This window comes from Natator depressus, chromosome 1, assembly GCF_965152275.1.
Source record: "Natator depressus isolate rNatDep1 chromosome 1, rNatDep2.hap1, whole genome shotgun sequence".
In the NCBI taxonomy this organism is placed as follows: Eukaryota; Metazoa; Chordata; order Testudines; family Cheloniidae; genus Natator; species Natator depressus.
Genome location: NC_134234.1, coordinates 277,436,089 through 277,458,695, shown reverse-complemented (window position 1 = coordinate 277,458,695; position 22,607 = coordinate 277,436,089). Strand labels below are relative to the sequence as shown.

General features: G+C 39.4%; 1 protein-coding gene across 12 annotated transcripts in view; it reads left to right on the top strand.

The window, feature by feature from the left end:
* Positions 1-22,607, top strand: part of NAV3 (neuron navigator 3) — a 757,820-nt gene that overhangs the window by 693,600 nt on the left and 41,613 nt on the right. For 9 of the 12 annotated variants that reach the window (XM_074941992.1, XM_074941993.1, XM_074941999.1 and 6 more), the window contains 6 exons: positions 799-840; positions 3,272-3,432; positions 5,908-6,096; positions 8,477-8,529; positions 12,526-12,549; positions 14,742-14,819. In XM_074941992.1, the coding sequence (XP_074798093.1) occupies positions 799-840; positions 3,272-3,432; positions 5,908-6,096; positions 8,477-8,529; positions 12,526-12,549; positions 14,742-14,819 (547 nt within the window). The remainder of the gene's footprint in view (positions 1-798; positions 841-3,271; positions 3,433-5,907; positions 6,097-8,476; positions 8,530-12,525; positions 12,550-14,741; positions 14,820-22,607) is intronic. The other 3 variants (XM_074941997.1, XM_074941998.1, XM_074942001.1) reach the window with 1 other exon arrangement.

Below are 22,607 nucleotides of genomic sequence, written 5' to 3'. Positions count from 1 at the left end.
ACCCACTAATTTTTTTCCATGAGTGCTCCAGCCCCGGAGCACCCATGGAGTCCGCGCCTATGGCCTAGACAATTGAGGGAAGATAAAACACCTGAATTATTTCCTATTTGAAGGAAAGTAAGTGACAGTCCTTTTAAGCAGCTCCCTGTCTCTGGAAGGATTTATACTGCTAAGAGCCCAGTTCTCCTGTGCCTTGCATCTCATGTTGTTGTTCACTCCAGCACAAAGTGAGTTTTAAAATGCTGCTACCATCTGATCTGGTGGCATTTTACACCCCATCTGCACTTGCGTTGATTGCACAAGAAGCAAGACAATGGTGAATCAGTCTCTGTATATTTAGCACATCTTCCTACAAGCAGAATCTGCCACTTAGCTTCTGGCAAGGCCATGCTGCCTCTTTGCAGGTGTCACAAACCTGCATTTTGCATAGAAACATAGCAAAAGATCACAGGGAGCTGTGAAAAATGCAGGTTTATTCTGTGACCATATGACTCCCATACAGGTTGAGTCTGCATGACTCGGTAAGGAAGATTAAGAATTGGAAGGCAGAACTTCTGTCTGATTTGGACACTCGCCAAATGGCTATTGACCCAGACCAGAGCACATCTGGATGAAAAATGAACATGTGGCAATCCATGTCCTATCTTCCTCTCTAATGAGTCAGGGGTTTATCATAAAGAGACATTAAAATATATTACATCTCCTTTTGTTATATGAACATATCTAGACTTTTAGAGTTTGTAATTCTGAACAGTCCTGTTTACTATATGTCCTTAGGGGTTTTCTTTGTTTTAACAGCATGCAGCTTGACAGAAATACACTACCCAAAAAGGGACTAAGGTATATACTTTATTCAGCATGATTGCAGCTTCTCTGTTGTTCTGTAACCTTTTCTACATTGTCTCTCCGTCTCTTTCTCCTTGCTGATCCTGTTTACAACAGAGCTCCTGGTGCTTAGGTTTAAATCAAGCAAACTAGACCCTTAACATTAGATTTTCTCTTTCCAGTCTGGCCTAGTGAGTAAATTGAGTATACAGATATATCTTGGAAAGCAAAAACTATTAAAAATAGTTTCCTTATATGATGAATGTTAAGAGACCTTCAATGCAGTAGATAAATAAGGGAGTAACAAAGTATTTTTGCAACACAAAGCAAACTGAAAAAGGGCAGAATAACAAGGTTTTAGAGATGGGCCAGAATGTGGGCTCTAAGTATAAGTAGCCATGGATTTGGTGGCGGGGGAAACAGCCATCGCAGATCCAGCTTGAGCAGTTAAGGATCCACAATCTAAAAGAGACACATTTCAGCATCCAGGGTTTGAAAGCATAAGACACACTCCAGCTCTACTCAGACCCCAGCCCAGCCACCCACATGACCTCCACTCATCACTGCTCTCTTCTTTTCAGATAGGGAAGGCTATCTTCAGACAGGCTACCACCCCTGTCCTAGGCTCCAGGTTGGGTGGCGGGGGAAGAGACTATATGGCTACTCCCACTGTCTCTTCAGGTAAGGCTGCCATATCAGCCTGTCCACTGCTGTAATCCAACAAAGCTCTTCTGGATCAGCCCTCCTTCCTCTCCACCCACCCACCCACATAGTCTGACATACAGCCCTTCCCACACTGGAACTGTATGTCCTAAAGCCCTTGTGCTGTTGATAGGAAGCTACACAATATTTTCTGGGCTTCGAAGTCCAAGTGCTAGGAGTGGGTGTAATGATTTCTGCATCTCCCCAATGCCCTTGAGAGAGGATGAAGCCAAATTTCCCACCTTGAAGAGTGCTGTTGGATGGAGGGAGTACCCCAAAGAGACAAATAGGAAAAGCAGCCAGCTAGTACCCCTTGAAGAGTCCAAATGGGAGGTGGAAGTTTGTGGTCCCATCCTATAAAAACAGCAAGGGTGAGTGAGGCTGGGGATGGGGTGGAGGGCAGGGAGTTACGAGTCAGCATGTGGGCATAGATGCCTAATTAGCTATTGTCACAGGATTTTTCACCATTTTGGTCTGATGAAGGCTGGATCCCAGTTATGGTCTGTACTGCTACTGGGGCTCTGTTAAAAATCCGAACCCTGAATTTTCACTTCGGCTACTTCCAGATCCAGAAACCATTGGGGTAGCCCACCTCTACCAGGTTTAAAGAGCAGCATAATGCATCATTTTTTTAAAGAGAGAAAAGAAAGAATTATTTAATCTGAATAGGATACTTTTAAAATATCCCACAGTTGGCATGAGAACAGTGACATGAGAAATTACAAATTCATTTAATCAGCTTCCTAAGCAGAAATGGAAGTGCCTCATAAACCCAGAAGCTAAGATAGCAAAAGCCTAGGTTTCTCTGGGATGACTGTAGAACATTGGTGGCACATGATAGCGGGGAAGAATGTGAGAGTGCTCTTCAGTTGGCATGGAATTGTGCTGAATGAAGTTTTATGGTGGGCTGTCACAGACAGAAGTAAAAACAGGCTTCTGATCGAGACCCAGATGATAAGAAATACTGCACATTTCTAATGGTAGATTTTCCCTTCCTCTAACCTGATCAATGGGTTGGCTGTTCTCCCTGTTCTACCTTCGATCAGTTACGCTCATTGTATTGGTTAGAAATAGCATACGGTTGATTGATAGATTTGGTTTCCAAACTTTTTTGTTCCAGAGAACTTGTTTCCATTTAAGTGATTATTTGTCCTTCCCTAATTTGGGAAAGGACACAATGCCATGTAGCATTCCACAAGACAAACATCCCATTTGATCACAGTAGCTACCATTACCAAAGGAAATTCCTTTTTTCACAACTGTTGATCTGTTTCAGCTCCCTTTGTCTTACCAAATGTCCACATGCTCGAACACTCCTGTGGCACACTTCTGCAGCCAGTCATCTTTCTTGGCTTTCCAGTCTGTCATTCATCCACTCTACTACTATGGTACTCAGCTTTGCCTCATATTATTCACCGGCTACAGCTTTTTAAGTCCTTTTCTCTCAGCTCAGCTGTCTCGTTGGTATGATTTATTATGACATTTCACCAAAAAAAAGAGAATGTTATTTTTGTTTGTATGGGGTTTGTTTGTTTTTTCCAGAAGTGTTTTTCCCCCCGTGGGAGATTTAAAAAAGATGCTTTAAAGTCAACTGTAACAATTGAGTAATTGTAATTAGATACAGGACAGTCAAGATTGTTGTTCTGCCTGACCAGCAAAGCATATCTAATGTTGACTATTGTTCGTTGCATTGTGAACCCTGTTAGTCGTTGTTGTTTTAAGTGTGCCAGCTCTGATTTTTCAGATATACCCCGTCATCTCGGCAGACCAGCCAGGAGGAGGGCAAAGAGTGGCTGCGCTCCCATTCCACTGGAGGTCTGCAGGACACCGGCAGTCAGTCCCCTATCGTTTCGCCTTCAGCTATGTCTTCCTCTGCAACTGGGAAATATCACTTTTCCAACTTGGGTAAATGAATTTTTTCCCTTACTTTCCACACTAAAAAATAATCATATAACTGACTGTTTTACAATGCATTGTTTAGTCTGTCTAGCTAGGTACCCTTTTTTTTTATTCCCCCACGCCCCTTTACCATAGTATCTGGGCACCCCACAAACATTAATGAATTTATCCTCACAGCATCTCCATGATATAGGCAGGAGTTTATCCCTATTTTACATGTGGAAAAGAGACACAGATTTCCTGCCCAAGGCCACACAGGAAGTCCACGGCAAAGCTAGGAATTAAACTCAAATCTCCTGACTGTTATGGCAGCGTCTTAACCACAAGACTGTCCTTTCTCCCTCACAGCCTGATCCAGCCATCAACAGGATTATTTCCAATGGTTTTAGTGGGCATTGGATCAGACATTTAATCCCTTCTCCCATTTGGGTAATAGTACATACTGTAGCTTTGTTTTGAGATGGGCCCAGATTCAACAGTGGGAACATCTGGATCAGTAGACAAACTTCTTGGCGGGACCATTTATCTGTTATGGGTCCAACCACAATCCTGTCTCCAAATGCCCCCACTCTTAAGAATAGTTTGGATCCAGGTCAGGATCTGAACTTGGCTGCTCTGTTCCTGCTCTGGATTTTATTACTAAGACCTCTTTTTCACCTTCTCTTTATGACAGAAAATGCTACTTTCGGTACCTGTAGTCAAATAAACTAAAGACTTGAATGGGTGTATGTTTTTTTTTTCTGTTAGTTGTTTTTGGATACACAAACAGTGGTTTCATTCCAGTTTTACAATGTTTTGTGTTTTGTTTACTTTATATGATCTTTCTGCTGAAATATTTTATTCAGCAATTTTTGAAAACTTAGAATCTTAAAATGCTTTTTTTGTTGGGTCTGTCTCTCTGTCCTCCCACAGTGTTTGAGTCTCACTGGCTTAAACAGAATCAAATGTCAGACCTGCTGTAATTGTCATGCTCTAATAGCTGGCCTACAGAAGGTGTGAACCCTAGTTTTACACTAAGCTCTTATGTTTGTGGCCATTACTACAGAACTAGCAATAACCTGTGAAACATTCACACTTCTGTAGTGCTTCTGTTAGAGCTGTATCCTCTGTAGATTGCAGCCCCTAGAGAGCAACTTTATCAGGCACAAAAACATGAGGCTTTATTATACTACCTAAAATGCTGCACAAAGCCATTTTTATAAGCAAAATTAGATATAGTCTAAGCAAACCACTGGCTGGGACATTTTCATGTGTTTGTATTGGTTTTAAACATAAAGATACCTCTCTTTAGCACAGTTTTCTCCTCGCTACTTATCACTATTATTTTTTCACTTCTTCTTTTATAGCTCTTGTGCTCACTTGCTAGCTGTTCCCACAAGCAGAGACCAATATAACGTACTATTGCAATAACTTATTTTGCTCTGTCCTTCCTCTTTTATCAGAGTAACAGTGCTATGGAATAAATGGCTCTCAGAAAACAAACACCGCTGTTATGATTTCAGACACATCCAGCTCTGCTGGGAATCTTTTGGTCTATAGCAGCAGATCAAGACACAAATCAACAGGCTGACTCTGGACAGACAGTATTGTTTTTCTAGGCCCTAATTTTACATGGGCCAAGGGGCTCATATCAAGCCTCCCATTTCACTGGCAAATCAACTTTCCAATAGCTGAGAGTAGTTTCCTGAGTGCTGATCTGCAGCTGAACCAAGAGTAGATCAATTTTATTTTGGCATAAGCTTTTGTGGGCTAAAACCCACTTCATCAGATAAATTTGTTAGTCTCTAAGGTGCCACAAGGACTCCTCGTTGTTTTTGCTGATACAGACTAACACGGCTTCCACTCTGAAAACAGTAGATCAGTTACTCCTGTTTCTTAATGTCAGCCAGCTGGCCCATGTGGGAGCATCTGTTGAATATGGTGATAGGTGCTATAGAATACTCTAAATAGCAAACAAAGAGATTAGAAATGGATTTTTGCAAAGGGCCTACCTCAGTGGAACCTCAATTTATAGGTACTCTATAATCTGTATAATCTGTAATCTATATAACAATTAATAATAATATTTGAAACATTTAACTGCAGAGAATAATTGGCTTGGTTAGTAAAGTTCCCCTGTGAACAAAAATGACAAATGAATATTCACTTTTAATTTTGTAATTGGTGGTGTTCATTTCTTCCTCTGATTTTCTGTCTTATCCATTATTACAGCCTCTCTTTGCCTGACAAGACGAACAAGTGGCTTAGTCAGATGTCAACATTGGTATTGCTCTGTGTTCTGCAGCATTATTATGTGTAACTCCAGTTTCCCCTACACTGACTACTTTGGTTTTGCATGATAACTTCAGGCCTAAGAATGAAAGCCTTAATTTCATCATCAGTGAAAAGCCCACTTACCCCTGCTTGCCACTGTTTTCATTTTGCACAGAACCAAATCCTCAATAATGGAACATACCTTACAAATGACGCTTTGCATTGCAGTGAGTCCAACCAACCTGTCCCAGTTTAACCTTCCTGGACCCAGTATGATGCGTTCAAACAGCATCCCTGCACAAGACTCTTCTTTTGACCTGTATAATGACTCCCAGCTGTGTGGCAGTGCCACATCCTTAGAAGAGAGACCACGAGCAATCAGTCATTCAGGCTCATTCAGAGACAGCATGGAAGAAGGTAGGGCTGAGTTAACACTTTGATAAGCAAAGGAAACACAAATGTAGCAGGATTCTATTTAAATGGCCACCTTGAGTTGTAAATATTGAAATAATTTAGTAAACCTTTCTGATTTATAGTGAACTGGACTTGTAGCACCTCTTGCTTTGTTTGAGCACAAGAGCAGGTACTTACAATAAGCTGGGATAGGCAAGGACATGTTCTTTATACACTGAACGCATTATATGTGTGACTTATTAATTTCCTGGAATAGTTTTTGAACTATAGGAAGTAGGATGCAGAAAATGTGGAAGGAAGGGCCTAACTCTTATTCTTGGGAAATGATTTTCTCCTTTCGACATAAAATGCTTGTCCGTGCCTTGGTTGTCTCCTGCCTTGACTACTGCAGTCTCCTCCTCACTTGATGGTCTTATTCCTATCTGTCTTCCCTTCATTTTTTAAAATGCTAAAACAGTCTTCCTCACCTCTGTTATTATTTAAGTGATGACAATGTGCTTGGCACTGTACAAGAAACAAAAATAAGGATAGTCCCTTTCCCCAATCAGCTAACGTTTGTGAGACAAAGAGGAGACAGGATGTAATGAGTGACATAAGTAACAGATTATGTATGTTTTAAATTGTTTTATTTGGCTTTTTTGTTGGTATATCAGTGTGTGGCAGTGGAAACGGGACAGATTGATTCCTCAGTCATCTGCTTAGAGAAGTTTGGTGAACTGATGCAAGCATACAATGTCACCTAAGGATAAGATCTTGACGGGACTAGTGGCAGCACCCTGAGGGGAAGGGGCAGTCAGAAGGAAACAACAAAAGGAACAGTGGAAGAGTGGAGAATAAGACCAGAAAATCCAAGTTAAAACAGGGCGCCAAGTATGAAGTTGCAATGAAGAGGCCATCAGAGACCTTGGAGAGAGCAGTTTCACTGGAGCAGAGTGGGTGGAAGCCAGACTGGAGTGAATGCATGAGTGAGTTAGGGGAGAGGAGGTCAATGCATCAGTAGTAAATGGACCTTAGTAGTTCATAGACCTTTGAGGTAAAGGGGAAAAGGGGCATGAGTTGATATAGATGAAGGGGGAAATGTGGCCAAAACGTATTTTATTTTGGATAGGAAATTAGAGCTAACTTACACAGTGAAGGAAAGGAGCAAGAAGACCATGTGAGGGTCAGAGTTAGAGAGGCTGAATATGTGAGAGTAAGGGCAAGGGAAGTTAGTAACTGGGAGGGTATGGTATCAAGGGCAGAGCAGGAAATGTTCTGTGATGGCGGGTGGAAGGAGGGGTTGCAACTATCATTTATAAATTTCTCAGGATGGGCATTGGATCCTGTAGTATCTTGAAGTGTACCCAGGATATTGGCAATGATTACCAAATACTAAGGTGATTTAAAGTCTAGGTTGCCTGTTAAGAAATGTTTTAATTGTTAATGTCTCATGCATGGCACACACACATGCTTCAGACAGTTCTTAAAACAGCATAATATGGTAATAATTTTTTTTCCTGGTTAAGAGCAAATATGAAACAACATGCACAACTGTGGAATTTTTGTTCAGACAATACGGAACAACATTTCATGTTACTGTATTAAAGATAAACCAACAGATCTTCTCTGAGGTTCTGTAGTGGAGCATCTTCCCTCAGGATCTACCTTAAACATTGTGAGGCTAAACAGAAGTGGCTTTCAGATGTTCTCTCACTGTAGTCCTAACTGGCCACTTTCCACAGCCCAATGGCCCATTCATTGGGACCAAATCCTACAGTCTTTATACAGTGCTTATAGAGGGTAAAATCCTTTGATGGTCAATTAGAATACAGCAGTGCATATTGCAGCACCACTTGCCTTTAAATACAAAGATGCCAAAACAGACTACAAGTCCAAGCATGCAGTGCTCTGTGTTGATCTGAAGAGAATTACCAGATAAGAAAGACCTGGGCATTTACAGTGGCTCCTATATCATTGGCAAGGCACTCCTCCATATGAAAGATGAGATAGCTGCATGCTGTGTTTTAGAACTCTGCAGTCAGCGCTCTCGATAGATGGGTGTTCGTAGCTCCATCTCTGGTCTCTTGAAACTCTGTGTTTATCAGGTGCTTCGCTGCCAAACAATAGAGATAATGTTTGGTTTACTGGTGAAAATACTGTCTCATTAAAAATCTCTCGTACCTACAGTACACAGGCAAATGTTTCTCCATTTAGAGCAATCATTTCAAGTTCAAGAAAAATAACTGCTGTTTGTGTACACTGATAACCACTAATAGCTGCTCTTTGTGGAAGATTGTTTCTCATTTTGAAAAGAGATGCCCTGCTATTGAGCTCCACAGGAAAGGTCTCATGCTGTTTCATCAATATTTTATATAATGGCACTTTTTTTCCCCATTTTTTGTAGTACACGGGTCCTCATTATCACTGGTCTCCAGCACGTCCTCGCTCTATTCTACAGTAAGTATTGATAGTTTAGGAAAATAAAAAAAAGTCCTGCCTGTGATATTGTACATCTCCAATAAAGCTTTCTAGCTCACTAAATAATTTTAAGTTTAGGTGGATTAAAATTGCATGTAAGTATTGCCAAAAAGCAGTGGAACGGCTATTTGACTTCAATTATTATACTTTTGCTTTTTCATATATAATTAGCATCTTTTTTTTCTTTAAGTGGTGAATTTAGTGCTCACTAATCCTTTTGTGGTATAATTTGAAGGCTGAAATATAAAAAAACGAACATGCTGAGGCCAACCTCACTTGGGGCTGCTTATTATCCACTGCACTATATTATTGTGCTTTGTCATTTTTGACTGATTGCATCATTGTTTGGTGTTTGTGCTCTTTAAGAGGGAGGACTCGTAATTGGGTGCCCTGTGGAGCATTCTTTTAATGTTACTGTTTGAGAAATTCCTCTTAAAAGTACAGGGTTGTTTGGGGGGAAACAATGTCTAGTTTAAATGCCTGTTGATCCTTCACAAAAATGACAGTATCTAGATGTTCTTTTCAAAGAGAAAAGTAGTTTCTTTAAAATTAATTTATTTCATTAAATATGTTCGCCCAGCCCGTATGGAAGTTTGGTTTTAAGTCTTCATTTGATTTGGGCTTTTTTGTAAAAAGGAAATATTAATTCTGATTTTTGTGTGATATGTTGTTGCACCTGTTATGCTGTTGAAGGGCAATGATTTACTTACAAAAGCCTTAATAACAGAGTAGCTGCAGTGCAAGACATATGTCCATATTTTAAATGAGAAGAGTTATGTATGTGTTTTGTATGTTCTCTTGAGTAATAGATAAGTGATCCTTTGTAATCTTTTAGCTAACTACAGTTAGAATAGATGTTGTCTAGCCCCTCATGAGGATGAGAAGGTGCAAGGAGCATGTTTTCTCAATCCTCACCCCTTTGTACCCTATACCTTTGCAGAAGGGGCATCCTTTGTCTCAGTCCTTGTGTTGCTGGTGACAAGCTCTGACGTTTTCTACTGTTGACAGTTGCTGCCTCACAGTCACTACTGAAAAGCCAGCATGCCTCTCTGAGTTGCCTCTTGGGGTGGAGTGTCTCCACACACACTAACCCCAAAACAGTCTCTGGCAGTAACATTCAGAATAGTGCCTTTCTCTTCCATTTTCCTAGTGGAAGAAGCCCTGGTGCCACTTCCCTCTCTTGGAAGCATTATAATCTATTCTCATAGGGAGTATCAAAAGCTGTATTTCAGCTCTGATGTCAGTTTTTAGAAAAACTGGCTGATGGACAAAAAGCAAACGATAAAGTGACACCTGGAGCTTTCATCATTTGTTTGATCAGTCAGTAGTTTTGCAATAAGTCGGTCCCAATATTTTATATTGTTGCAAGGATATAATAATAATTTGTGTTTGCATAACCTATGCCACTCAAGATCTCAACGCACCTTTCAACCATTAGCTGAGCCTAACAGCACCATATTTCAAATAGGTGACCTGAGGCACAGAGTTTAAAAGATTTAGCCAAGGTCACACAACAAGTCAGTGACTAGCAATACATTTTGAGACTTCTGACTACCAGTTCCCTTCTTTAGCCACTAGACCACACTTCTTGCTAAATTACTGATTATCTAACTGTGGTAATGGAAGCTATAGACAGGTTTTGTTAAGGGCAAGGAAAGAATTAGGATTATAAAACTAGTGAGATTGCACTTGCAGGAAGAAAATCCTTGATCAGAATTTCTCCTGCTGGGTCCTCTGTGCTCCAGTGAAAAAGTTCAGACAATCTTGCAGCAATTAATCAGGAAGCAGTGCACAAGTGGAAACATCAGACAAAAGATTGGCTTTCAGTATCAGATCAGCTTATGAACATAAATTCATTGTTCAGTGATGTTATGCTTTGCCCCACTTCTTCCAGAAAGAGGTAGTTTCAGAGGGGTTATGGTACACATAATTCATTTTTTACCATTATTAGATCCCATCAGGAAGAAGAAATAAAAGAGGTGGAAGTTTTCTGCAGTTCAGGCCAAAAGTACCATGCAAGAATTCCATAGTAGCCCTCATTTCAATAAATGTCTCAAGTAATCATGTTTATCAATCTCTTTAACCACTGCTTTCATTCTTAGCATTATAGTTTTGCTGCAGCTTAATCAGTAATTAGTGGGGAGACCAAGAGAGAGTAGCAAGTAAAGAGAATGATATTTAGATTATTATCAGCAGAGATCAGCAAAAGAACTGGAGTCTGAGATTCAGAAGGATGTACTCTTTGACTTGCTGATATTGCATTTCTCACAATGGAGAGGTCCAATGAGAAAGGACTTCAGAATTCATCAGTTTTTTCAGTATGTGTTGGGGTTTTTTAATTGTTTTTGCTTGTTTGACCTAATTCCATTTGTGGTTTCAGATAGGATTCAGACATATTGCAGATCTAGCTTTTGGAGACATTGTGCATGTAAGGAGCCAAACAGTTTTGTTTCACAGCACAGTTTGCCATATAGTGGGTATTAGTAGATTGTGGCATACCAATAGTTTCTCAGCTTTGACAGTAAACTGGTATATCTTACTCTATAAGGAGCTGACAGAAGGTGCACAGTAGTGTAAATTTAAAATAGCCTAATGTAATTTATACCTTCTTACACCCTTCTGTTTGTTGCTTTATTTGCTGTATTCCTCTCTACTGGCTCCACAACATGTGACATACACTTAGAGTCCCTTAGCTATGGTAAGCCAACTAAGAGGTGATGTGTAAGGGAGTTGTAAAGTACATGTTAATATTTTGTTGTGAGGCTAAAAATTTGATTGTAGTGGAGTCAGTTTAAGCTCCCTTTAGACTCCAGTAAACTTTCCTCGGAATTTGGCTGTCAGTATCACATTATGTTCCAAAAGCCTGGGGCTGGACTGCTGTGATCTTAGTTTGCATTTTAATTTTAAGCCTTAAATTAATTAGTTTTGTGTCACAGGTTATAGTTTACAAGTCGGTATTGCCTCCACAACCACATTTCGTTCCTTCTGTTTACATCCTTCACCTAGAATCGAAAGACCAGTTTTCTGGAACTTGTCCCTTGGAGGAGTGGGTACGGCTTCCTGTGGGGGCTACCTGCTCAATTCTGGTTTTTGGCCAAAGGGAGTCATCTGATTACTCCTTTGCCAGATATGTGCTTCCTCCTTTGCCTGATATGCAGTGGCTGCCATAGTATTGTCAACTGCTTTGGGTCCAGAAATGAAGCAACCTACATCATATCCCCATGTGGCATTTTCAGTTGCTTCATTCCGCAAGCACAATAGTATTCTTGGAAGTACAGAATTCTTTTGAGTTCCTTGAATGACTCCTCTTCATGATCATTGGCTAGAAAACATCTTCATGTCTAAATGCCCTATCAGTGGTCACCATTAAAAAGACAACATTTACAAAGTGGAATGTAAGATGTAATGTAATGTAATGCCACTGTTTCATATTCAAAGGCCTGCATTTGGTAGTAGCACAGTATCTCAGATAACATATTTTCATAACCATTAGTAAATGTTAATTTTAAATGGAGCTAGATATTACTGTAATATATATTACTCTATTAGATGGGTCGCCTGATTTACAGTAAAACATCTGTAATTCTACTAGTGATTTTGGTGGTGGTATCAATGTACACACAGATACACACACACAGTTACACTGCAACAAACTTTCCTTGATGTTTTGTAACTGCAGTTGTTGTTACTGCAGTTCTTCTACTGTTCTTAAGAATCTTTTAGCAATTATAATAGACCTGATCCTGCTGTCATTACTCAGGCAAAACTTTATTTGTACTCAGTTTGAGTTATTCCAGTAAGGGCAAAAGGAGTTAATTCACTGTTTTGAATTAATAAATGAATAAAGATTCAATTTAAAATTCAATTCTTCGTGCAGCTATATTGGGACATGTAATTTCTTGCTATTTTTGTTACCTTTATTATATTGCATTTGATTCTGTTTTTAAAACGGCTATTTTCTCTCTTTTCTTGCAGGCAGAAGAAAAGGCACATTCAGAGGTAAAAATCTTCCCTCAGTGTGATGGGATGCTTGTATAGTAGTATTATTAGAGCTCATTAGATGACAGTATTGCTACAAAGTGGAGATTTACTGCAAAAAAAGACTCGATGCTAAAAATGCGTTGCAGCTGTGCTGACAAATGTTTTTCTAGTCCTCAATCTGCAGCATTTTTGGATCAGTTACAAAAAAGGGATGGAGAGAGTCAATCAGTATCTCAACCTTGAGGCTGAAGGGGTCGGGATTTGTCTCTTTACAGACTGCATCAGTACAGTTCCCTATTTAGCCAGAGACATCTATGCAGATCAATGCAAGTGCTTCCTCTTGGGAGCAAGAAAACCAGATCCACTCTTGAACCTGTATCACCCACATCCTAGCATGTTGCACAGTGCTAAATTACTGAATCAGTCCACGTTGATGAATTTTAGAGAAAAGCAGATTGTTGCCACACGTAAATCATTTCTGAAGTAGGAAAAAAGCCACTCTCTCCTCAGATTCTATATGAACTAGTAACAAGACTAGGTCAGCAGCTGGATCCAATTATAGCCTTACACAAAGGGAGATATTAGTCACAGTAAAGAGGCTTTCTGCTGGAGCGCGGGTAGTAAAATGGCACCAAGGATCTTGCTGCCACTTCACACAGACATGCACTTTTTTTAAACGCTTTCTTAAACCTTCCTTGATTCCTGCAATCATTCTGCTCTTCTTCCACACTCAAAATGTTTAATATACAGCAAAGTTTGACACTTGTTAAAAGGTGTTATGAAATACTGTGGAGGTGGAAAGAAAAATAAGCATATCCTCTCTCTTACCCCACAGTATATTTCAATATTGATTTCCCCTAACACTTTCTAAGGTCTTTTCTATGAAAGATAAAGCAGAGGATTTACTGTTAACTTACAGCAGCTTAGGTGGCATTTTTACATACTTCACTTCCCAGTGCGCAGAGGTGAAATCATCCCTCTTTTTTTGCATGAAGGAGCTCCTTATCACTCTGTGTCTTGAAGATGAGTTTCATGGACGTTATCCATCTCTAGGGAAACAGGGTATTGAATAGCACAACATGAGAACCACCTTATTGTAGCTGCAGGCGTGTGCTACAAGTGTAACTAAAACAAAAAGGGGGAGTAATTCGTATTGAAAACAAGGGAGAGAGGTTGGGGAAGGGAAAAAAGTCAGTCCAGAATGAAGAAAAAGCTTAGTAACCTATGTCCCTTGTTTTGCACCAGTGAGAACATCCTTGGTTCACATGCTAGCCTTTGTATCTATGAGTACTCATTGATTTTTAAAGCATGCACAATATTTTTCTTTTTGATTTTCATGGGAATCAGCTCACTAAAGCACTGCAATGTCCTTTATAAATGTAAGCATTAATGTGAAAATGTTGTGTGTGCTCACTTTTCTTGCCTGGCTTTACCCATCTTATTTTTGTGCTGGGGAGGAATCCATTGTATGTGAGAATCTGAGAGAGGTTTAGAGTGAAATCCCCCTGTGCGGAGGATCAGCACAAGACCTATGTAGGTAGCTCTCAGGTAGGAGTTAAGTGGGGTTTAAGTGATGCACAGGCTTTGTGCTGGATATCTGTACTGAGTGAATTTAGACTTGGGTTAAATTTATTTTCACTCTTGAAAGTATGGAGAAGAATTTAAATGCACTTGTTATATTTGGCCCATAGTATTTTAAAACATATGAGGTTTTAGAGAGCATACAGTTATATTGCACTGAATGCAGGGAACATTTTCTTATAGCACATCTAGTAATCCTTGGAGTGAGTGCATCAAGTTCTTTTATTTTCAGGATCTGAGGCTTTATCAGGGGATGGTACAAATGATATTATATATTTAGAGCCAAATTTTCAAAAATTAGGGCCTAGAAAATTTGGTTCCAAACATCACATTTGCATGTCCAGGCTGGGAATTGTGTACATACTGTAAGTACCCATTTGGACATCAAATAAGAGCTCCCATAAATGCGGCCTTTGAGTGTACAATGAAAACATGCACAAATGCTATGTGCGCAGTTTAGATGCCAAACTATTATGATTTTATAATTTGGCTTTTTGAGTAGTTTTACGATTAATACAAATGGAATTACAATACTGTAAAACATTAGTGATCCTCTAAAGAAAAAATAAAGGAAATGCAATAGCTGATGAAACAAAAATGTGATATGAGTTTACCTGTTCTCAATCCAGCAAATTCATAAACTCCGAAGGGAACTGGTTGCATCACAGGAAAAAGTTGCCACCCTCACATCCCAGCTTTCAGCAAATGTAAGTAGTTTTTGTTTATTATTGTAAATAATTCTTGAAACAAATAACTTCCAAAATCTGCTGGTGTACTAATAAGTTCTTAAAGATGTACCAGAATCTTTCAATTAAGTGCATGTGAAAGGTGCCCAAATCACAGTCCTGGAGACTTGAGGTCCTTTTAACTATGTATTTATTTCAACGTGTCTATAATGCACAGAAAAGGTTGGTCTGGGGACCTATATCCACTGAACAGGTACAATATGGGCATCCCACCAAATAGCTTGACCCTAAATGGAAGAGTTCATCTCCTGGTGTTAAAGCCTTTCAGTCTCCATGCTGCTCAGTCTTTAGTGTCTCTTCTGATACTGTCAACAAGAGTACAAGCTGTAATGTTATTTTGTGGTGTGATACCTGTTCCCTAAGGACCCAGTTCTGCTGCCCTTATTCATGTTTAGTACCTGAATAGTCTCATTTTACCCAATGTGAGTAAGGGTGACAGAATCAAGCCCAGTGAAATGAAGCCACCAATCCATTTTATGGGTTATTGAACAACCAGTCGAATGTAAAGGACTTGAGTCATATCTGGTCAGAGACAGATACGGAACAGCCACGTATAGTAACAGTGAAAGACAATGTATTCCATTATATATCACCTAAATCACCAAGTCCCCAAAACACCTGTTTGCTTGTCTGAGCCATAATGAAAGTCTCATTTTTGTGATGGTTATTAAATTTCTGCTACAAAGTACGTCTATTACATTTTTAAAAAATTGAACAGCAAATTTGTGGTGCTGCCTTACTGAATGATATAGACACCAAAGGAGGCAGTTAATTCATATCAGCTGCAATAAAACAATAAATTTTTTTGAAGATTTATTATATTAGTATGCTCAGTAAAAAAAATACCGAAATCCTCTATTTGGAAAATTCAAATAAATACCTTATAATCATTTTTTTATACAAAGAAGAAAAAATAAAAATTGAAGTAAGTACTGTGTTTGAAATATATTTTGTGTTTCTTCCAACTTCTGCAAAATGAATTAATTTGGCTTTCACTGAAGTAGGGAAATTGTCGTTGTCATGCCGTAAAATGTAAAGTATCATCTTATGATGGTGGTGGGCGTAGAAAATTATCCAGATAGCTTCCTTAGATAATATGGTTTTCTTACAGTATATATGTGGTATATATATGGAGTTAAGTGAAGGTTAATATCAAGGGACTTTCCAGCATAGCTAAACACACAATTGTCCAGCCAGTTCTCCAGAAAGAGTTTTTACAAACTAAAATTTTCCAGCTATTTTCCTGTGTTGAATTTCTGGGTAGAGAAACTGAAAAACTTAAGAGCCATCACTAACTTCACCTGTACTCCACCAGTGTCCGAGACCCATACCAGTTAGGTTTCACACAAAGATATGCCACAGAGACAGTGGTATTTGATTAAAGGAAACTTTGCACCTAACCATGGAAAGTGGTCAGACTTTGCAGATGATACAAAACTACTCAAGATAGTTTTATCCAAAGCAGACTGTGAAGAGCTACAAAAGGATCTCACAAAACTGGGTGACTGGGCAACAAAATGGAAGATGAAATTCAGTGTTGATAAATGCAAATAATGCACATTGGAAAACATGATCCCAATTATACATATAAAATGATGGGTCTAAATTAGCTGTTATTACACAAGAAAGAGATCTTTGAGTCTTAGTGGATAGTTCTCTGAAAACATCCAGTCAGTGTTCAGTGGCAGTCAAAAAAGTGAACAGAATGTTGGGAATCATTAAGAAAGGGATAGGTATAAGCTGGATATGAGTCAACAGTGTGCCCTTGTTGCCAAGAAGGCCAATGGCATTTTGGGATGTATAAGTAGGGGCATTGCCAGCAGATCGAGGGACATGATCGTTCCTCTCTATTCGAAATTGGTGAGGCCTCATCTGGAGTACTGTGTCCAGTTTGGGTCCCACACTAAAAGAAGGATGTGAAAAAATTGGAAAGAGTCCAGCGGAGGGCAACAAAAATGATTAGGGGACTGGAACACATGACTTATGAGGAGAGGCTGAGGGAACTGGGATTGTTTAGTCTGCAGAAGAGAAGAATGAGGAGGGATTTGATAGCTGCTTTCAACTACCGGAAAGGGGGTTCCAAAGAGGATGGATCTAGACTGTTCTCAGTGGTAGCAGATGACAGAACGAGGAGTAATGGTCTCAAGTTGCAGTGGGAGAGGTTTAGGTTGGATATTAGGAAAAACTTTTTCACTAGGAGGGTGGTAAAGCACTGGAGTGCGTTACCTAGGGAGGTTGTGGAATCTCCTTCCTTTGAAGTTTTTAAGGTCAGGCTTGACAGAGTCCTGGCTGGGTGATTTAGTTGGGGATTGGTCCTGCTTTGAGCAGGGGGTTGGACTAGATGACCTCCTGGGGTCCCTTCCAACCCTAATATTCTATGATTCTATGATAAGAAGATAGAAGATATCATATTGCCTCTATATAAATTCATGGGATGCCCACATCTTGAATACTGCAAGCAGGTGTGGTCGCCCCATCTCAAAAAAGATATATTGGAATTGGAAAAGGTTCAGAAAAGGGCAACAAAAATGATTAGGGGTATGGAACAGCTTCCATATGAGGAGAGATGGATAAGACTGGGACTTTTCAGATTGGAAAAGAGATGACTAAGGGGGGATATGATAGAGAGCTATAAAATCATGACAGATGTGGAGAAAATAAATAAGGAAGTGTTATTTACTCCTCATAACACACGAACAAGGGGTCTCCAAATGAAATTAATAGGCAGCAGGTTTAAAACAAACAAAAGGAAGTATTTTTTCACACAATGAACAATCAACCTGTGGAACTCCTTGTCAGAGAATGTCGTGAAGCCCAAGACTATAACAGGGTTCAAAAAAGAACTAGATAAGTTCATGGAGGATAGGTCCATCGATGGCTATTTGCAGGGATGGGTAGAGATTGTGTCCCTAGCCCCTGTTTGCCAGAAGCTGGGAATGGGAGACAGGGGATGGATCACTTGATGATTACCTGTTCTATTTATTCCCTCTGGCGCACCTGGCATTGGCCACTGATGGAACACAGAATACTGGGCTAGATGGACCTTTGGTCTGACCCAATGTGGCTGTTCTTATGATCTTATGACTATTTTGAACAGCACCATTTCCCTGCTATTTCAGTCTCTGAGTGATATCAGTGCATGGAGCAATAGCAGTAGCTTGAAATTAAACTCAGGGAAGATGGATATAATAACAGAGGAAGAATAAAACATGTTATGAAAACTGGTCAACACCATATCATTACTCTCAGAAGAAAACACTTTGTGGCTTTGAGTTCCTTCTGGATACATAACTGACACTGCAGAGGCACATTCCAATAGGTGCAAAAAGTACCTTCCACTTATGATTGTCTAGAAGTCAGAAATTCATCCATATAGCAATAGAGTTGATCATGATGATCCATGTATTTGTTGGATCCATGCAGATTATTGGAATGCACTCTATCTAGCCATGACACCTTAGACGCACACATGCTCCAATTGGAACAGCATTCAGCAGCTTGCCTGTCAAGCAATACTGGTCAGCAGGAGCACATCATCCTGGTCATTACACACTGAATACCAGTTTAAGTTTGAGGTTTGATGTTACTGCCTCCCTATGGAATGCCAGTTTAAGTATGAGGTCTTGGCTTCGCTCTTCAAAGCCCTCCATCAGTTGCACCAGGTTATCTCAGGAACTCCCTCTTCCTTGATGACCAAGGCCAGCCACCACAGGTGCGCTCCTCAGGAACAATGAAACAATCACCAAGAGCAAGAATAGTGTGAGGGGATGACAGAACTTTCCTAGCAGCTGGTCCAAAACTGTAGTGATCCTTTGTTGTTTACAGTGTTGTAGCTGTGTTGGTCCCAGGATATGAGAGAGACAAGGTAGGTGAGGTAATAACATTTATTGGATCGACTTCTTTTGGGAAAGGTCCAAGCTTTCGACCTATGCAGAGCTCTTCTTCAGGTCTGGGGAAGGAAGCAGAGTGTCTGAGCTAAATATGAGTTGGGACAGATTGTTAAGAAGAAGGAGTTACATGTGTTGGAGGCAGTCAATTGAAATGAAGTGGGCAATTGTGGGTTACAATGTTATGCATAAAGCTTTGGAAGTGGGAAATTAAGGGTAACAGGCAGTGTGGTGTGTTATAAATTGTTGTAATAAGCCATAAAATGATCCTTCCTGTAAGAGCTAAAATAACCAAATGCTTCTGACAGGACTAAAGTTCTATCTTTTCAATGTAGCTCTCCCATCGTATCAATGATGATAATTTCTTCTTAAAAATCTTACCTGTCCTAGAATAAGGGGAAGAGGCCCACAGAGATTATGCCAATTTAGACTCTCTGTAGGATTTATATAATTCTGTAAGCTATTCAAAATACCACAGTGATGAATGCAGTACAAATATAGATAGATGTGGAGGGGAGAACATTATAAAACTGTGAGTGGAATTCATATGCTGCAATAACAGTGCTGATCTATAACTAAGGGAAACTGGGCTATTTCATAGAGAGCTCCCTGTTGTTCCTCTCAGTTGTCATACAGAATTGACATGAGTTATTGAACGTGTTATCAGGATATAATGCAATATAAGGAATGTGAACACTGTGTGTACTGTGTACAGTTACTACGGTTTCAGAGTTACCAGATAATTGCTGTACAATCCAGTGAGGTTTTTAAAAGCAGTTCAGGAAATAACTAGAGTTACCATCTTTGGTGAAAGTTGAGATGTTTGAGAGAGAATATTATTGTACATTTTACTTGGAGTGTGCTTCCCTAATAACATGTGATAACACAATACATTAAGAATGCACTGTATCTACTCAGTGCCTTACTTACTTTAACACCTAGAGGTACTGAGAATTCGGGGATGGCTAAAATTTAGATCTACAGAGATTTCCATTAATTTCAGGAAATGTCTGTGCATTCTCAGGTACCAGTGTGTGGTAGCTTTGGGAAAATGATGATTCTCTGATGAAATTAGGAATCCCTCAGCGTGGCTTGCTGTTGTTGGGTTACTCCACTGAGATTTTATAGCCTGAATGACACCATCTTGGGCTGTGATTTTTTTTCTTCATATCTTACAAGGAAAACAGTATTGGGCTCGATCTTTACTTTGATGGGAGGTCAACATAACACAATCAAAAAACCAAGGATGCCTCAGGATGTCACACTGGTGATTTGTTAGGTGGCACTTTTCCTTCTGTTACTAAACCAGTGTTCCTGCATGTTTCAGCCCTGCCCCAGAGAAAATCAGGAAGCAGATTGTTGCTCAGCGAGTCACAATTTGCCTCCCTGTCTTCTCCCATGCTCTGATTCCAGAAGCAGCATATGATACCCCACAAGCAAGCAGGTCTATGCTTGCCGGCATGTTGGGGTGGGAGAAGTAAAGTCTAGGCTCTACCGAGTCCCCACCCTCTCCCACTCACTTGCACAGGGACGGGGGAGACAGGGGCTCTTCCCCCTCCTGCAGTACAGATAGCCAGTGCAAGGGAGTAAGGGGATACAAGGTGGGTTTTTTAGTCAAAATTACTTTTTGTTTAGATTTTTACTTCAGTTTAATTTTTTAAAGGAAAAAACAACTTGAAAATGAAACGAAACAACATTTTGTTTGACACAAAATGATTCCTCCCCCTGCATTTTTGTGGAAACAAATTATTTGCATAGCTCTTTTGTGCATCTGTGTGTATAACAAGAATGCCAAGTGGTAAGACCTCTAGTCTCACAACAGCACAGTAAATATATAGACTCTGTATTTGTCGATATGTACATATATATGTAAATCTCTGCATGAGAGTATGTATTTGTGTATGCAGATATGCACTGTCTGTGGTGGTGATATCCAAGTGCTAAACTAAACTTATCATGCTCTCTTGACTGTGTCACCTGCCTACTAATCCATCTCTCTGGAAACTGCTTATACCATTCTAAACTTGTGAGCAGTTTTAAAAGAGATCCTGTTAGCAGCAGGAAAAAACCTGCCAGAGAAACTTCTCCTTTTTTTCCAAACCCCTCAACATCAGGAATTCCTCCAAAAAGATGTTAGATGAAAAGCAACCACTACTTATAACTACAACTTTCTTGCATGCTGTCATGAGATATATATTTTACAAATCCATCTGGTGAAAATCACTGTCAGAATTAAGCCAGTCCTAGGCTGCTTCCCTCCCTTATCACTGATATAAAAGATTTAAGGCCTAATAGAAAACACCTTCCTATAAACCCAAAGAATCAAAGGGACCATCTTGCTGATATGCTACATGTAAGTATGTTGTGTGTTTTCTTAGGGATGTTTTATCAGATCTTATTTACTATTAATAAAAAGTACAGAAGGATTTATGTTTTCAATAAATTATAGCTTATGTAATCATTTAATTGTTATCTGGACTGTGAAATTTATTCTGTTCACAGAGTAAAAAAACCAATATAAATATTGCAAATTAGTTTAAAGGTAATTTTTTATATATAGTTAAAATTAATTATCAAATGACAAACTCAGGTAGGCTTTTCATTTTAGTTAGACCCTTTCTTCATCTTAGTAAACACAGGTTTTAGCTATCAAATAAATTCAAAATTCTAATTGTATATCTTTAAAGCTCTGAGGTATACTTGACAAATCTCCTTCATTTCACTCAGTTTGATACCAAAGTTATCTATATTCCACAGAAATGTGAAGTTATTTAAAGCAGAAATTATCATGAAACAGTCAGTGTTCTAGAAGTTACACTAAAAGGAGGAATCTCATAGCATTTTTAGTTCCCTGCGTGAATAATTTTGTGGTGTCCCTCATGTTGGTTCTTTGTCACACATAATCTCTCACTTTTGGGCCACAGCAAGTCAAATGTTGTATGAGAGTATTTCCTGTATTGTATTAACCATTTCAGATATCCCTGTTGTGGAAATATCCATCTTTTGATCCTCAGTTCTTGAGCCTCCAATTTCCCAGTCCTTTCAGTATCTGGAAAATATGCAACCCTTTGTTCTCACTCTGCTCTGGGGAGGAAAACCTATTGCTAATATTCATCATTAATAATTACCTCCTAAGCCACCCACCCAACTTATTTTACTGTATAAAGTTTCTCTTGGCAAAGTCAAGCAAAAGTACTCTGTGGGAGTCAAAATGGAACATTTTTGTCTTTCATTTCATTTCTATATTATTATGCAACTTTTCCTTCATTTGCTTAGTCATGAAAGCATCTTGGTAAGGTTTATGCAGTACATGTATTGCTACAAGAATTGACAAGTTGAAATACGATCAGATTAGCCAAGGCTTTGCTTTCTGTTTTGGGGTTGAAGCCTGTCAATTACAAGGTAGACCATTCTTCAGATATTTGAAAACCCTTGTTAAAAGTTTTGCTTGTTTGGGTTTATTTTTGTTATGCAAGTTCTATCAAGCACTCTGCTTCATTTTATCTATTTCTCTCATTTGATAAACTCCAAAGTGTTTTACTTGTGAGTGATTAAACCTACGCAGAGTCCAGCTGCTGCTTGGGTGCTTAATTTACAGTTAGTTTGAGATTCTGGCTTAGTCTGTCGCTTGGTTCGGTGCCACTGAAGGGCAAATCTCTATACTAATTAAGAAAGGGCAGCTTTTAGTTCAAAATGTATCCAATCAGCAAACTTCCTGCTTGACTGACAAGGGCTCAGATTCCAGTCATCAGCCTGAGCTTCAGTCCTCCCCTCTGTTTTCAGTGTGACTTTGATCAATGCCTCGTACTGTATAAAGCTGAAGGGTGCATGACTGCAAAACTGTAGTAGACCCAGGATGCCA